The sequence below is a fragment of the Peromyscus eremicus genome, chromosome 3 (genome assembly GCF_949786415.1).
Source record: "Peromyscus eremicus chromosome 3, PerEre_H2_v1, whole genome shotgun sequence".
Lineage (NCBI taxonomy): Eukaryota > Metazoa > Chordata > Mammalia > Rodentia > Cricetidae > Peromyscus > Peromyscus eremicus.
Window position 1 is genome coordinate 26,132,523 of NC_081418.1, and position 16,875 is coordinate 26,149,397.

General features: G+C 38.0%; 1 protein-coding gene across 1 annotated transcript in view; it reads right to left on the minus strand.

Moving 5' to 3' along the window:
- Window positions 1–11,742, minus strand: part of Vwde (von Willebrand factor D and EGF domains) — a 126,290-nt gene extending 114,548 nt beyond the window's left edge. The window contains exons 1-3 of the mRNA XM_059256458.1: window positions 11,673–11,742; window positions 7,104–7,288; window positions 2,487–2,718 (exon numbers count right to left, since the gene is read on the minus strand). Coding sequence (XP_059112441.1) covers window positions 2,487–2,718; window positions 7,104–7,288; window positions 11,673–11,742 — 487 coding nt within the window. The remainder of the gene's footprint in view (window positions 1–2,486; window positions 2,719–7,103; window positions 7,289–11,672) is intronic.
- Window positions 11,743–16,875: the final 5,133 nt, after the last annotated feature.

Here is a 16,875-nt window from a genome sequence, read left to right on the forward strand (position 1 = left end):
GCCATACTTGTAGATCAGTGCCTTGCCCAATTATCATCAGAGACACTTCATCAAGCAACTGATGCGAGCAGATGCAGAGACTCACAGCCAAATATTAGGTAGAGTTTGGGGAATCCAGTAGAAGAAGGGGAGGGAGGATTGTAGGAACCAAAGGACTCAAGGACAACAAAAGAAAACACACAGAATCAACTAAACAGAGCTTAAAGTGGCTCATAGAAACTGAACCGACAATCAGGGAACCTGTACAGTCTGAGCTAGGTCCTCTGCATATATGTTATAGTTGTGTACCTTGGTGTTCTTTTTTTTTTTTTCCAGTTTTTCGAGGCAGGGTTTCTCTGTGTAGTTTTGCGTCTTTCCTGGAACTCACTTGGTAGCCCAGGCTGGCCTCGAACTCACAGAGATCCGCCTGGCTCTGCCTCCCGAGTGCTGGGATTAAAGACGTGCGCCACCACCGCCCGGCGACCTTGGTGTTCTTGTGGGGCACCTAACATTGGGAGTAGGGGAGGATGTCTCTGACTCTATGGTAGTTTGAATGTATTTGGCCCCCATAAGCTCATAGAGGTGGAACTGTTAGGAGATGTGGTCTTGGAGGAAGTGTGGTCTTGTTGGAGGAGGCTGGATGACACACTCCTTTAATCCATAACTTGAGACTGGAGGGCACACCTTTAATCTCGGCCACACCATTTATTGGAAGTGTGTCACTGTAGGGGTGGGCTTTGAGGTCTTTTCGTCAAGCTTCACTCAGTGTGACAGGCAGTTGACTTCCTGTTGCCTCTGAGTCAAGATGTAGCACTCTCAGCTCCAGCACCACATCTGCCTGCATGCTAGCATGCCCCCTTTTATGATCATAATGATCTGAACCTCTGAAACTAAGTGAGTCACCCTCAAATAAGTGCTTTCTTTATAAGAGTTGCCTTGGCCATGGTGTCTCTTCACAGCAATAGAAACCTTAACTGAGACAGACTCTTTTGCCTGCTTTTGTGACCATTTTCCTCCTACTGGGTTGCCTCGTCTAGCCTTAATATAAGGAGCTGTACCTAGTCTTAGTGCAACTTGATATGCCATGTTTGGTTGATATCCCTGAAAGGGATATGGAAGAGGAGTAGATCAGGGGGAAAGGAAGGAGGGGCTGGGAGGAGAGGAGGAAGAGGAAACTACAGTGGGGATGTAATACATGAGAATATATTTTTGCTTTGTTATAAATATTTAGTTTAAAGTAGTTTTATATTCACACAAAAAAAATTAACAAAAAACATTTCAATATACACTTCCAAGCTGTGTTCTGCAAATCTTAGCACTTTCTAAGACTAGGATATATTTGTCAAAATTAAGAAGCTGATTTTAGAACTACTTTAGTTAAAAAAAAAAAAAAAACAAAAAAAAACACATAATTTCCCCTACTGATGTCATCTTCTGTTCCAGTATTCCAGGAAATCACAGTGCATCACTCAGAATGGTTTTCTCCAGTCTGTGACAGTTTCTCATTCTTTTCTATGTTCTTCCTGCTCTTGTTACTTCTGAAGCACATTACTCATGTGATCTCTAGAATGTTTCTTCATCTGGGCTCATACAAATTTTTTCATGAGTAGGCTAAGCAACTAGCCTCTGGGGAAGTTGAATACATGATATGCCCCTATTCTCTCACCAGGAATACTACTAGCATTGATCAAATATAGCATCTGCCAGTCCTCTTTGCTGTGAACCCACTGTTGTTTTTCCCTTCCATACATTATTACTTGCAAGTAACTTCTGAAGTCCAGATCACAACCAAAATTAAGGGAATAATCTAGATGACACAGAAACTAAAATATCATTTGATGTTGTTTTGTTTGTTCTTGTTTTATAACTTTTGTAATATTGAAGATTAAAACTATGTAGAGGCCAAGCAAGCACTCTAACATGCAAGTGCATTACAAACATGACCGCAAACTCTTCTTTAGGGGAACTGTGCATGTGGAATGCATAGATATTTATTGTCTTCTTTGAGAGTTACATCTAGCTTATTTTTATGACTTGTTTGAGCTGTTCCACTAGAGAGCACACTTATCTTGATCTTTACAGTAACTAACACCAGGGCTTAAGGTAATTACTGGCTCTCTATAAACACTCAATAAGTTTAGCTAATTAAAAATAAAATAATATAGAAGTCCAAAATTTCACAACTTTGCTTACTATCTGTCATGTCTTAATTTTAGAGAGGGGAAAGGCAAGAAGAAATCACATTTCTTAAGCCACTCAGGTGTTACGTGCAGTAAATCTGCTTTAATACTTTCACCACAACATAAACTTTTGAGCATTCTAAGAGACTGATAAATATCTGAAAACTAACCTGGCCAAACAAAGTCAGAAAGTTAGCTTCAGTTTAGCAATAATGATAGACCGAGTCACCTGGTATTAGCTCAGTACAACCCGTCCAGAGCGCAAATGCCCTCACATACATCTATCTCCACAACTAGCAGTTCAAAGTATTACTGATGTTGTCTTACCTTCAGCACAGTAGCCCATGCATCCCTGAGTGGGTTGTAGCAAGTACACAAAAAACTCTCCGCAGTTTCTAACAGACACGGGGACTTGAAAGAGGCAGCAGTCTTTCTCAGTGCTGAACAGAAACTGCCAAGTGGCACAAGCTGTCAGTTGCTTGATCTCTCCAGGAAGGGGCAGTGTTTCTGAATCACCCAGAGACAGCCAGAGGGGGGCCTGTGTTCCACAGTGGTTCATCTTTTATATCCGAGAAAATAAAGGTTGAAAATCCAATTAATTTCATACAAATAAAAATAAACTACATTTCTAGTAATCTAATATGATCTACAAAATAGTAAATTATCAATTTGTTTAAATAAATTGGGGCTGGTTATGAGGATTTGCAGCTAAGAGTACTTGCTGTTCTCCCAGAAGACCTAGATTTGGATCCCAGCATCCACATCATGACTCATAACCTTTCTTAACTCCAGGTCCAAGGGATCCAACACCTTTTTCTGACTTCTGTTGGAACCAGACATGCATGTTTTATAAGCACATACATACAGGCAAAACACTTATACACATCAATAAATCTTTAAAAAAAAACAAAAAAATAGCTTATATATCTATTGCAGGAGAAATTAAATTTAGAGAACACTAAATTAATATAATATTAATTAATACTAATATAACCTGTTCAATGTAAATACTTTAATTTTACATTTGTATTATAAATGAGAAATTCGACTTCAAATAATTTACTAAAACAGTGGACACATCTGTAGATGAAATTCTAAACGTTCTTAGTAAGTGAGAAACACAGAGCCACATACAGAGTTAAAGCCTAAGAGATCAGAGCAAGAGCCACAACTCCCTTTAGCTTCCCACTCGCTGCTGTCACTTCCCCTGACAGAGAGACCTTTTTTGTATGACCTGTCTTTTTATTGTCTTTTTGTTTTGCCTTTTCATTGGCTCTGAGCCCAACCACATGACTTCCTGTCTGTCTATACAGACCTCCAGGTCTCTATGGTTGGTATTGGGATTAAAAGTTCAGGTCACCTTGCTTGGCTGTGTTCTTGAACACACAGAGACTCTGCCTGCCATGTGACCATATTAAGGGCGTGTGCCACCACTGTCAGACTGTATCATAAAACAAGAGAAGCTGTCCAATCGGCGAGAGAAAGAGGAGGGATTATATGAGCAAGAGATATTGAGACGATGCCTGGAAAAAGCACAGGGACAAATAGCCAAACTAGTGGAAACACATGAACTATGAACAATAGCTGAGGAGCCCCCTTAGAACTGGACTAGACCCTCTGGATAATCAGTGAGACAGTCAATTAGCTTGAACTGTTTGGGAGGCACCCAGGCAGTGGGACTGGGACCTGTCTTTAGTGCATGAGCTGGCTTTTTGGAGCCTGGGGCCTATGCTGGGACACTTTGCTCAGCCTGGGTGAAGGGAGGAGGGGACTGGACCTGCCTCAACTGAGTCTACCAGGCTCAGCTGAATCCCCAGGAGAGACCTTGCCTTGGAGGAGGTGAGAATGGGAGGTGGATTGGGGGGAGGTCAGGGGTGGGAGGAGGGAGGACGGGAATCCGTGGCTGATATGTAAAATTAAATTAATTATAAAATAAAATAATAAAAAATAAATAAAAACAAGACAAGGTGAACTGAAAGTGTATTAATATGTAGCACAAATACCAACTGGTGTCAGAAATTTTTGCACAATTGCTGGAGATGATATATATTTGATGTTAATTCAGAGTCAAGATGTGGCAAAAACCAGGAGAGAAGAAAGGTACTATTTACAATCTGACATAGAAAAATTATTTAGCAACTTGAAAAACTGGAATTAAAACTTGGTTTGAGGCCTAATATCAACATTATTTCTGGATAGAAAAGTATAACTCAATGCAAACTATGCTGGGAGAAAAGACACATTTTTGAGAAAAACCAAAAGGCACATGAGTTTGGATAAGGTGCTCAGCATCCTTCCAGTGGTACTTAAAAAGCTCAGCTAAAATGTAAATGAAAATGCAACATCTACGCAGTAATAACCAATAATCACTATACAGGGCAGAGTTATTAATCATGCTATCTCCACATTTAAAAGAAAAGAAAAATTTTAAATGAAAAGTTGATGGATACAATTAAATAATAATAGTAAAACATAAAATAAATAAGAGTTAAATGAAAAAACTATTTGTAAGGAGTATTTTTCAATATGCTGTTATTTGTTGTTACTTTACTGTATTTATTTTCTTTTATTCAGGTCATTTTATTCATTTACAAACTCTAAGACCACAAATTCATAATTCTCAGAACAAATACAAATGGCTAATGGATATGTGAGAACATGCAGTATCAAGAGATGTATTCTTATCTATTGCAATGTTAATAAAAATTATCATTATGATTTTAATAGCTTAAATATATGTTCTAAAGCCTTAAAAGATATCATCATTAATTTTACTTGTAAAAAAATCTTATTAATCATACTAAAATTACCATGATTATATATGTTATTTCTAAAATCACATGAAATAATTTGTAATAGAGGAACATGCTAATAATGTAGCTAGCTACAAAAGCATGTTGCAAAATAAATAAATAAATAATTAATTAATTAATTAATTAATTAAAAGGAAACAGTAGGAACATGTTAGTGATAGTTATAACTGAGGTGGACTGTGAAAAAAACACTGCTATCATCCCTGTTGTTTCTTTGCCATGTTTCCTAGGAATCATGTGTATTACTTCACACCAAACAAACAAATTTATTTCAACAGGCTTGTATCATCCTGTGGACAAAAAGAAAAAGTTATTGATTGTCCACTTGAGTGTTTAGGCAATGTGGACAGTGGACACTTCTTTGCCACCAACAGTGTGATTACACATGACCATATGCTGAGTTTCAGAAAAAAACAAGGGGAGCCATTTCATCTTTACGTTTCTATAAGGTTCTAGAATCAACTAAGTGAGCCAAAGAGAACATAAATAGTTAAAAATGTTGTGATTTCCCCCAATTTTTTCTCAAGCTTTACTTTTAAATTATAATGGCTTTTAGTTTCTTTCTAATAAAATGTCACAAAAGTGATTTTTTTGAAAAGGTAAATAAACAAAAATATTAAATATTAGTAAAACTGAGTATTTTTCTGAGGGTTTTTTTTATATTAGTTTTGAAAAAGGAAAATCCTGCATCTAAATAATCCTCAAATATGAATGACAATAAGATAAACGGATGTTCTGCTAAGACATAATTTTATATAATGTATTCTTACTGCAGGTATTAAATATAGCTCTGTGTCTTCTAGGTTAAAAATAAGAATAGTACAACACAGAGTGACACAGAACACAGTCATTAGTGTTTATTATCAACTTGAGCATATTCTTGAATGTTACAATATTAATATAAAGCTATATATTTCAACCAAAAACTGCATATGCCTGCACAGTCCTTAGAACTCTTTATTAAGTTATCTGAAGGTTTGTGATAAGGCAAAGGACTCATTCTGTGGTAATACTGTATGTTATTCTGCCCCTAATGATAATGACTTTGGTTACATGATTCAAACTCTTTGTCTGCATCCACATTTTTATAATGAGGTGCATTGGCTACCACAAGGTCTCACTTGTGAAATCAAGTGAGGCTACATACCTACAATACCCACAATGAAGGAACATATTAGATGCAAAATAAATGTCGTGTCCAAATACTTCCTCACCATTTTCGTATCATAAACAGAGGTTCCAAAGTCATGGATTTTTTTACAATATTTAGACTTAGTCTTATTCTGTAGATTTGGGGGACAAGATTATAATAGCAATAACTGGGGCTTACTGAAACACACAAATAATATGCTTGTAGATCGCAGTACTGAGGAGGTAGAGACAGAATGATCCCTGGGGCTTTCTGACCAGTCAATCCAGCCTCATTGGGGAGGTCGTGATTCAGTGAGAAATCCTGTTTCAAAAGCTAAGTGGAAAACAATTGAAGAAGGCATCTAATATCAACTTCTGGTTTCTGCACACACACACACACACACACACACACACACATCACACACACACACATCACACACACACACACACATCACACACACACACACACACACACACACACACACACGCACACTCACGCACGCCCAAATCACATGTGCTGCATTGAAAAACACTGAAATTTCACTAACAGTCTGAGTTTTTTTCAGTTATGGAATAGAAGGTGATGGATTTGTAGGTTTTGAGCTGTCAGAGTCTATAGTTAAGAAAGGAAATGCCAGGTAGAAACTGAGAAGCACTGAAGCAAAAATTCAACAGCATTCCTTAAGGCAGCTTTCTTGAAGTTATATACCTGGATGTATGTTCAAATTTGACTCTTTGGCCTGATAATGGGGTAACCAGAAGACTTATGCATAGGAATATATGTGTTGCACATAATTTGGTGAATAATGATTTCTATTACATTGTGTTCCACAGCTGTGGAAATTATCTAAGATATTTTGGTTCAAAACACTTGTGGACTAAATGGAGCATAAACATTACTATCATAGCCATTACCATTGAACTAGATATTATAGGAATATTTCAAATAAAGTCAATCTACTAAAAATGAAGATAACACTTCAGTAAGGGAAAAACGTACCTCAACACATTTGGTTGGCATCTCAGCAGGTTTATCAAAGATGAGAAATCGGTACCATCCAGAAGTGAGAGAATGGTCACAGATCAGGTCTTGAGCAGCTGACTGCTGGAGGTACACTGAGTCAAAGTGAACACTTCTGTAAGGACTCTGAAGAAGCTGGTGGCCCCCAGGAGAGCACTCAGGAGCTAGACAGAAATATGAGAATTTTCATGCCATATGTTTATTCATCAGCATAACTGTCTTCAATTAAAAGATGATTCTCTTTCCTAAAGAAAGTAAATAAAGTCACTATTGCACACACACACACACACACACACACACACACACATACACACACACACACACACACACACACACGGCCATCAAAATATCAAGGACTCCTAGCAAGTCAAAGATGATTTAGCTTGCGCTTTCTAGAGATGCAAGGAGCAACTGAAGACCTGTCACAGTGTGAGCTTGAGACACTTAAGCATTGGGGTTTTTATTTTCATTTAACTTGAGCAGAGAGAGCAACAGGGTGCTCTTGAGTTAAAATGTGTTCATTGTGACCACAAGTCACCAATCCTGAAAGGATTCCTCTTGGGTCAAGTCCTCTAGATTTCAATGTCATTACTGGCCCTCGTTGAACAAATTTTCCCAAATCAGGCACTAAAATCCTACCTCTGCTGGATAGCAGAATGCAATATGCTCAACTAACTCTTTAGTGACATTCTTATCTTTGTAATTGTGAAGTGTCTGCTACCTAAGTTTCCTGTATTTACTACAAGATTTTAGAATCACTGCAAGGTTCTTGCTTCTCCATAGATGTGCATTTTCTAGGAAGAATTTCACTTCTGTATTTCCAATTATATTGATAATTATCATAAATATTAATGATAAATATTTTATTAAGTGTATATACCATTATTTCCATTTAATTTTAAAGGAATTCTAGTATCTTTCAATGTAAGAACACTGCACATGGTTAAAATTTAAAGACCTGATATTAAAGGGTAATAGTGATGGGATTTACATGAATCATTGAAATATTTCTGCTTCAAAATAATTTTCTTTAGGGAAAACTCAGTAAGTTCATTTCTTTCTCATGTGCATGGGTATGTGATATGTTGATGTATGTTTGTATGTGTGTGCAGGCTTGCTTTATGGTATTTACATGGGTCCTGGGCATCTGAACTCAGGTCTTCACTCTGGCAAAGCAAGTGTTCTAACCACTTAACAATTTTCTCAACATATAACTCTATTTTGATTCTATGTATTATTTCTCCTTCAGTATCTTTACAGTCCTTACATTTCTTCTTGTACTGCTTTAAATAATATTCCCTAATCCAAAGCAGCATAAGGAATAATTGTAGGGGACATTACTGTGTGACATTACCAATTTTGGAAGGGTATGTAATATTTAAATGGGAATTTTATTTCACTATATTTTATTTTATTGAGAAAATTCTTAGCAAATAGAATTTTTAAGTTATTTTATAATTTCTTTCCTAAAAATGTACTTGTCTCATACAGAATGTTGAATAGAACATTTAAAAAACATTAGTAATGTAAAAGTCCCCACACTTAAAGTCTTAGTCCACCCTTGGCTCTAGAATATATCTCACAGTTAAGCAAGCATTGTGATGATGTCTAGGCTCTCACATAAGGACAAGCTCATCTTGGTCAAGCACTGAACAAATATCTTTACAAATCTTTCATGATCATCAGTGTCCTGACTTGACACACTCTCTAGAAAAGCCTCAGTATATTTCCCTGAAAACAGAAACTACTATAAATTTACACTCCTTTTTGTTCATCTGCTTTCTGATGTGATTTAGGTCAACTAAGCAGCTTATAATAAGATCTTCAATACTTGGATTTCAAATACTTTGACAGAATGTGCCAGGTAATAAATAATAGGTACAAAGTGGCAGAATATGCAAATGAGCTTTCCATATATTTGTTACTTATTGTAGATTGTTTTCTGGCTTACAAAATAGACAATATCATGGTTATCTAAAGCTGAGAGTTCAGAAATATATTAAGACACTAATTAAATTGAAATCAAACTTCATTAAAAATTAAAGATTTAAATTCCACGTGGTGGTACATGCCATATGGTGGTACGTTGTTGTAACCCCAACAGGCTTAAGATGAGAAGAAAAGGAGGAAAGGTTTTAGGCAAGCATGTGCTATGTAGTAAGACCTTGTCCCCCTGCAAAAGCAAAAATTGCTTGTGTACTGAAAAGCATACAGAAAACAAAAAGACAATCCACTGGACCTAATGAGAAAAATAATTGCATATTATATAGGTGGTAAGAGATTCGAGTGTAAAATATGCAAAGAACTCATACAAGTCAACAAAAAGGTCAAGACCTCATTTTATTTTATTTTATTTGGGGGAAAGATCTAAGTAGGGCTCTTCCCAAAGAACATATGAAAATGTCAATATACAAATGAATAGGACATGCTTGAAACCATTAATCATCAGGAAAATGCACATCAAGCCACAATAAAATAGACCTGCTGACATCTACTAGGTTGACTAAAATCAAACTGTCAGGTAATGCCAAGTGTTAGCAAGTATGTGAATAAACTGAAACTTTCTTATGCTATAGGAATATAAAACAATGCAGCCACTTTGGGGAGACATTGGCTATTCTAAAACTAGTTAATCATAACTAACTTCTGACCCAGCAAATCTCCTTTTTGTAAAAATAAAAACATGTGTTCCTATAAACACTTGCACAGAGATGCTCATAGCAGCCTTATCTATTAGAGCAGAAATACAGAATTAACACAAATCCATCAACAGAAAAATGAACACACAAAATGGACTGTCTCCTTACAGTGGAATGCTCTCCGACCTTACAACAAATGAAGTTCTGTGCCATACCGTACCATGGTATTCTTAAAACATTATATTATGTGCAAAATGATAGCTTTAATATGATCTTGTTTATATAAAATACACAGATTAGACAAATACCTAAAACAGAAAGCAGAATAGTGATTACCTAGAACTGGGGAGACAGAAAGGCGGATAGAGATAATAGCTTTGACATCAAAGGGCACAATTTTGGTTTTGATTCTAAACTTGACTACACATATCTGAGGATATGTGTATGTAATACCATAGTGCACTTCAGGTGAGTGATATGCATGCTCTACGAAACATCCTAACAGAGCTGTTAAATGTGATTTACAGTAAACTTAGAGGCATCATTCTAAATATTTGAATACGTTAATAAATATGCTCACAAGCCTTTTCTGGAAACATAATGGCTGCATATTTAGTACTAATTATACATGAGTTTTTAAAGTTCTTTATAGGGGCGGGGTAAAAAAATAAAAAATAAAGTTCTTTATAGCATTTGTTCTATGGGTTAGGAAGGGTAAGAGGAGAAAGAAAAGTCAATCGAATAATGAGCTTGCAAATACCTGCAAGGCGTAGGCTATAGTGTTCTACAGCACAATAAGATGACTACAGTTGATGCAAATGTGTCATACACTGTAAAGAACTAGAAAGAGAAGAATTCAAAGATTCTCGGGAACAATGATTAAACAGCTTTAAGAAGACAGAAATAGTAATGACTGGATACCTGTATCCAATCACATAGCTCTGTGCCTATGAATATGTACAACTATCATGTTAATTTAGGAAAAATCTTTTCGGAGCACCTGCTAAATTCAACCAAACTTAAGAAGTCACAGATGAATGACACCTGGTTAAGGAAATGCATTTCCAGAAATACATTGAGTGTTGATGATCATTTTAAAAAGAAATTCACGTGGGGAGATGCCTGCTTCTCCCTCACCCCTACTCTTTCAGACCCAATTTATGTTAATAAAACTTCTCAAGATTGACATGATGATGCAAAGATAATTTTATTTTCAGCCTTTAGAGATGTTGCGCGTGACTTTCCTTCAAGCTGCGGATAGCTGTGTGTGTCATTTACTCCTCTAACAGAATAAGTAACTTACAAGACCAAGTGACCTTTTGTTTAATATTCTTACCGATAGGAGCACAAAGAAGCTCAGAAAGGCTAAGAGATGTGGCTCTATTTTGTGTCATTAATGTCACTCTACTGTACACTTTTCTGCATGGTTTGATGAAGTGGAAGAGGGTATTCTTCCTATCAAGTTCGCTTGCGCAGCAAAAAACTGACTGTACCAGATGATGGGAAAGCTAGCATACACAAAACTAGCCCAGTGCTGTATGCGGAGATGCAACTTTCACCAGTTGTTTCCAGAGGTGGCCTGGGAGTGGAGATCACTAGTTTCTAACTAATTCGGATCACTTTCCTGTATAGTAGCCAGCAGATTCGACATAGGTTCTTGCAGCAAATTAAACGTAACTTAAATATCAAAAGATCAGCGGGGGTGGGGGTGGGGGGGGGGCGCAGGACCAAGCGGTTTCAGGAAGAGGAGGCTCCCGCAGCCTGAGGGTAAAAGTAAATGCAAGAAGCAGTTGTCTGTGAAAGGCACGGAGATGATGCCAGGCCAGCGGCACGCCGCTGAGTCAGCAGAAAAGTCGGTCCTCGTGCCCGGGTCCAGGCAGCCTCTGTGCTGCCCTCTCCAGCTACCTACCTTGCTGGCCTTCCCCCAGGACCAGGAGCAACAGCGCGGTCACCAGCCGTGCCCAGGCTCCGCCCGGCATCACGTGCGTCCCAGAGCGTCTCACAGATCGGGAGAACCTGGCCTCAGCCCTCCACTCCCCGGACTTTCTCAAAGTCTGCAAGTCCTCTGTCTGCAGTGTCCTTCTATGGGAGACATCTGGTCCCTGGCGCCAGCCTCAGACTCCTCCTCCCAACCCTGGCTACCCTCCTCTCTGAAAACCACGCCCAAACTGTGCCTTGGGACCTGGAGCATCTAGCAGGCTATTGGTGTCTCTCACCTAGGATGTCACCTGCATTACCATAGCCTGCTAGGATCTCTGGGATGTAGCTCTGGGTTTTGCTGTCCTAATAAAGACTGAGAAACTCCTCCAATGTGCACTCTCCAAGAAGTCTAGACTATTCTGCTGGGGTCTGGAATGAATTTTGTTGTTGTTGTTGTTGCTGTTCTTTGGCGGTAGGGTGCCACAACTTAGCTTAGGTTGCCTTTGGACTAACAGTCCTCCTACTTTGGTCTCTTGAGTTCTGAGATTACAGGAAAGAGACATCACCATCTGGTTATAAACTTTTTGTGTGGAGACCAAGTGTCAACCTAAGGTGGTGTTCCTCAGGAGTTGTCCACCTGATTTTAAGGTAGAGTCTCTCACTAGTGAGACACACCAAACAGGCTAGGGTGGCCGTCAAGGTCCAGGGATCCTGACCAGTGCTATGATTACAAGAAAGCTTCCTTGAGTGAGTTCTGGGGATTGAAATAAAATTCTTATTGCAGGGAAAGCATTTTACTACCGGAACTGTCTCCTCTGACCTTGTGGGTGCATTCTTAATCTTCTAGTAGTCTCTGCTGCTTTGCTATGCTCCTCCGGGTGAACTTATTTCCCAGAAGATGCCCTTTTCCTTGTCATCTTAGGACTCATTGATGAGTAGTGGAGGCAGGGAGGAGAGAGCAATTTGGTAAGAGTGCAGTGCCAGCAATTTGTGAGTTGAGGGACTGATGAATCCTAGAGCTGTCTAGTGCTGATCCAGGATTCTTCAGCAAATAAACACATAACCTTCCTCATTGCCCTGTGAATGGTTTCTCATCCTTTGAGTTTTCAGAAGTGTAGTTGACTCTGTAAAGAAAGCAGATCTTTCAGTGTGTGTTTTAAAATAAATCCTTACTCTTCAGAGATTTTGTCCTGAAGGCTGAGACCCAGAGTCTTCTGCCCCATCACCTAGGATTTTACCCTGACAGGCCTTTACCCAAGGAGAAAAGAAACACTGGTTAACAAAGGGTGTCCTGGAGGGATCTGCTGGACACGGTTTCAGATCACATTCTCCCCTAAAGAACTGTATAGTCAAGGTGGTATTAGATGGTGAAGACAAAAGATATCACAAACATTAAGAAACTCCTTTTTAAATGCTATACACCTTTTTTAAAAAAAAATAATTTTGAAAGAAAAACTGTCTCTAAAAGTTTAAACCATTTCTCATAATTGAAGGCATTACCTGTTTTGGAAATAAGTTCTCTCTGGCACACAAAACTTGCTTATCGGTTCTTTTTCTATGGCAAATGGGCACCTAATCTTACAAAATAAAACATAACCTAACCTCTTAGTTAGTCTATTATGATTTGCATGGTAAGTTTTAATACAGGCAGGAAAAGAAACTCAGAGAGTTCTGAATTTGTGATTTTTTTGTTTCAGTTTACAAATAAAATTGAGAAAGACAAATCATAAATCATCTTTTTGTTAATCTTCAGGGATAATGCAATAAATAAAACCAGGATCAAATCATAGCCAGTGCTTTGTGAATTAAATTAGAAATATCTGTAAAAAAATTTCTAATATTTTCTTGAAGAAAAATACCACTTATATGATTTCCAGCAAACATACAGTGTACAGTACAGTAGGTCTTTATTTTCCTCTCAGGGAAAGATTTACAGCTCTTAGTCTATGAGTTTACAGTAGTCTTGTACCAAAAAAAATTATCCTCTAGTAAAATTAACTAACATGCAAAGCATTAAACATTACTTAGAAACGTTTCTCACCCCTCAGTGAAAATTAATCTTGGAACTTCAAGCATGCATAGAAGGGTATATTGAAAGAAACCAAAGAGCAATAAAATGTTCTGTCATGTGTCATGGTATTAATAAAACTTAGTATAAAACTCAATTTCTTATAGCTTTATTGTTGAAAAGACAAAAAAAATAATGTAAGTGTGATGCCCTTATCAATACTCACACAACTTGTAAAATGTATTAACTATCACTTAGAAAGAGGAGAAAGAGTAGTAGGCAGATTGGTACAATGAGTGTGGGAGTTCAGGACTCCTGGGCTCTGGTTCCAGGTCTGAAACACACTTCTTGTCTTTGCAGATTAAACATCATGCTCATGCCCACTTAACTTCATTTTTTCCTGTACAACAAAAATGAAAATAATACCACATGGAGTTTAAGAATTAAAAGAGTATGTGTGCTTGTGCATGGGTGAAGGGGTGGGAGGAAGGGGCACTTTGACTAGCACCTGGTTCAGAGTAGCTATTATGAATAAACACGATAATTTACTGTTATTAAAACAATGGATGAAACCTAGGTAATTATGCCTTCCCTTATCTCTTATTATATAAAGACATGCAGTTTCTCTTTATTACTCTATTATAGTATATTGTATCCTTCAGGGCACAGTGAAAAAAATCACATTTATATAATATGAATTCCATACGTTTTACTAAATTAGAGCACTCTTGTTTTTTCCAAAAGTCATGTTAGCCACCGTAATGACAGAACAAAGATGAAAGATTCTCTTTCCACAAAACGAAAAAATGATAGGGCTGCTTGTGTGGTTCATTGTAGCTGAATATACAGGCACTCAAAAGCAGATGTGACGTTATCATCACTCTGGGAGTGGTCAAATAGTGAAGGCTGTGAAGAGAAGAAAGAGCACAGTGAGTGCTCAAAGAGAACAAAAGATGAGAGAGAGCAGGAAAGGGCGATAACCAGTACATCACACTCCCACACAAAGATCAGAAGGGCACACAGTCAGAGAAAGAGGAAGACAGAAGCGATCAGAGCAACACAGGGACAGAGAGCACCCTCCTAATTCCTTGCCGTGTCCCTCTCTGTCGTTCTGTGATATCCCCCTTATGTTGTCCATGGACTTAGTTGCGAGTTTGGACATTGTGGTGGTTTGAACGTAATTGGTCCCCATAAGCTCATAGGGAGTGGCACTACTAGGAAGTGCGGCTTTGTTGGAGTAGGTGTGGTCTTTTTGGAGGAAGTGTGTCACTGTGGGAGTGGGCTTTGAGGTCTCCTTGCTCAAGCTACACCCAGTGACACAGAACATTTTCTGTTGCCTGTGGGTCAAGGTGTAAGACTCTCAGCTCCTTCTCCAGCCCCATGTCTGCCTGTAGGCCACCATGTCACACCATAATGATAATGGGCTTAACCTGTAAAAATGAAAACCACTCCAATTAAATTTTTTTTCTTTATAAGAGTTGTCTTGGTCTAAATGTCTCCTCAGAGCAACAGAAACCCTAAGACAGACATTTTTCTTCTGCTGTCATTCTTTACCCTAAAAATGTTCTCTGAGGTCAGAAGAAAATATAAATGATAAAATTATTAGTTTGTATCATTTGTATTTTGTTGCTCATGCATTTTGCTAGTGAAAGAATGGGAAAATACTGTCATGTTTTATATTTGAATAGTCATCTGTTGAGAGTCAGATAGACTAGTTATTAGGCCACATAGAAAATATCCAAAAAAATAATTGAGGAGACAAGAAGTTTGGGTTTTTGCAGAGTAAACTGTGATGATCATAAATTACTGTAATGGCATTATAGTAATTATATTACTAATAATGGTATTAAGTCAGTTATAGAGAATGAAACTGAAATACCATAGGAGAGATGGCCCAACAAACTCTCACTCACAGACTGTGTCCTCTTAGTCTTTTTCCCACATTTAAAACAGTTCTTATTTGTTAATTCCTTAAAAGTTAATGAGAAAAATGTGGATGAATAAAAAGAAGACCAGCTTTATTCTATTAAAATATATTAATGAAGAAAAGCAGTTGGGAGAATGCCCTCAAACCTGCATTATAAAATGTTTCAGTCATAATAGTCCTGCTTCATGCAGATCAAAACAGTAATGCTTATTTCTAAAAGGAAAAAGCTAAAGCCATTCACTTATTTGCCCTGAAATTTTATGTTTGGATCCTGTTTTGGTCTTCCCTGCTTAGGAAAATGGCAGTACTTGCTGTTCCTTCTCACACATAGTGTGACTCCTCCACACTATGTTTAGCCCGTGACAAGGTTTGGCAAGAAACTTAAAAATAACTATTGCTTTATTGCTCCACTGGTCCAGGACACCTCTATAAGCCCTGTGAACCACTGCAGGAAACACCGCCCCCCCCACCCCCCCGGCATTATCTAGGCTTGGGCCAATTATGTCAGTTTTAGAATTTAAAGCAAACTTAGTATTTATTCTATATCTTGATTTTTTTTTCTTCCAGGGAGTAAATTCCATACAGTAGGGAACAGGGGTCTTCATGCCTGCATCTGTAGTGAAAATATATCTAGGATCAGGAATTCTTTAGAAAAATTATTTTACACACACACACACACACACACACACACACACACACACAAGTGTATTTATAGATACACATGCATGTGTGTGTGTGTGTGTGAGAGAGAGAGAGAGAGAGAGACAGAGACAGAGACAGAGACAGAGACAGAGACAAAGGGAGTTCATATGCATTTGTTTGCCAAGAAGCATACCAATGTGTGCCCAGAGCTAACATTATTGGCATTAGTGGTGAGCCTGGCTAATTAAGTGAATTCTGGGATCTGAACTCAAGTCTTCATGATTATGCAGCAAGCTCTCTTAACTGCTGGACAATTTTCTCAGCCCCTAATATAAAGATCTTTTAAGAATAGCAAATGTATCCGCCGGGCGGTGGTGGCGCACGCCTTTAATCGCAGCACTCGGGAGGCAGAGCCAGGCGGATCTCTGTGAGTTCGAGGCCAGCCTGGGCTACCAAGTGAGTTCCAGGAAAGGCGCAAAGCTACACAAAGAAACCCTATCTCGAAAAACCAAAAAAAAAAAAAAAAAAAGCAAATGTATGATGTTCTCATGAGGTGAAACGATGCTCTGAGTGTAGTTTTGTTTCTTTAAATATCAACTCATCCAAATACCTCCA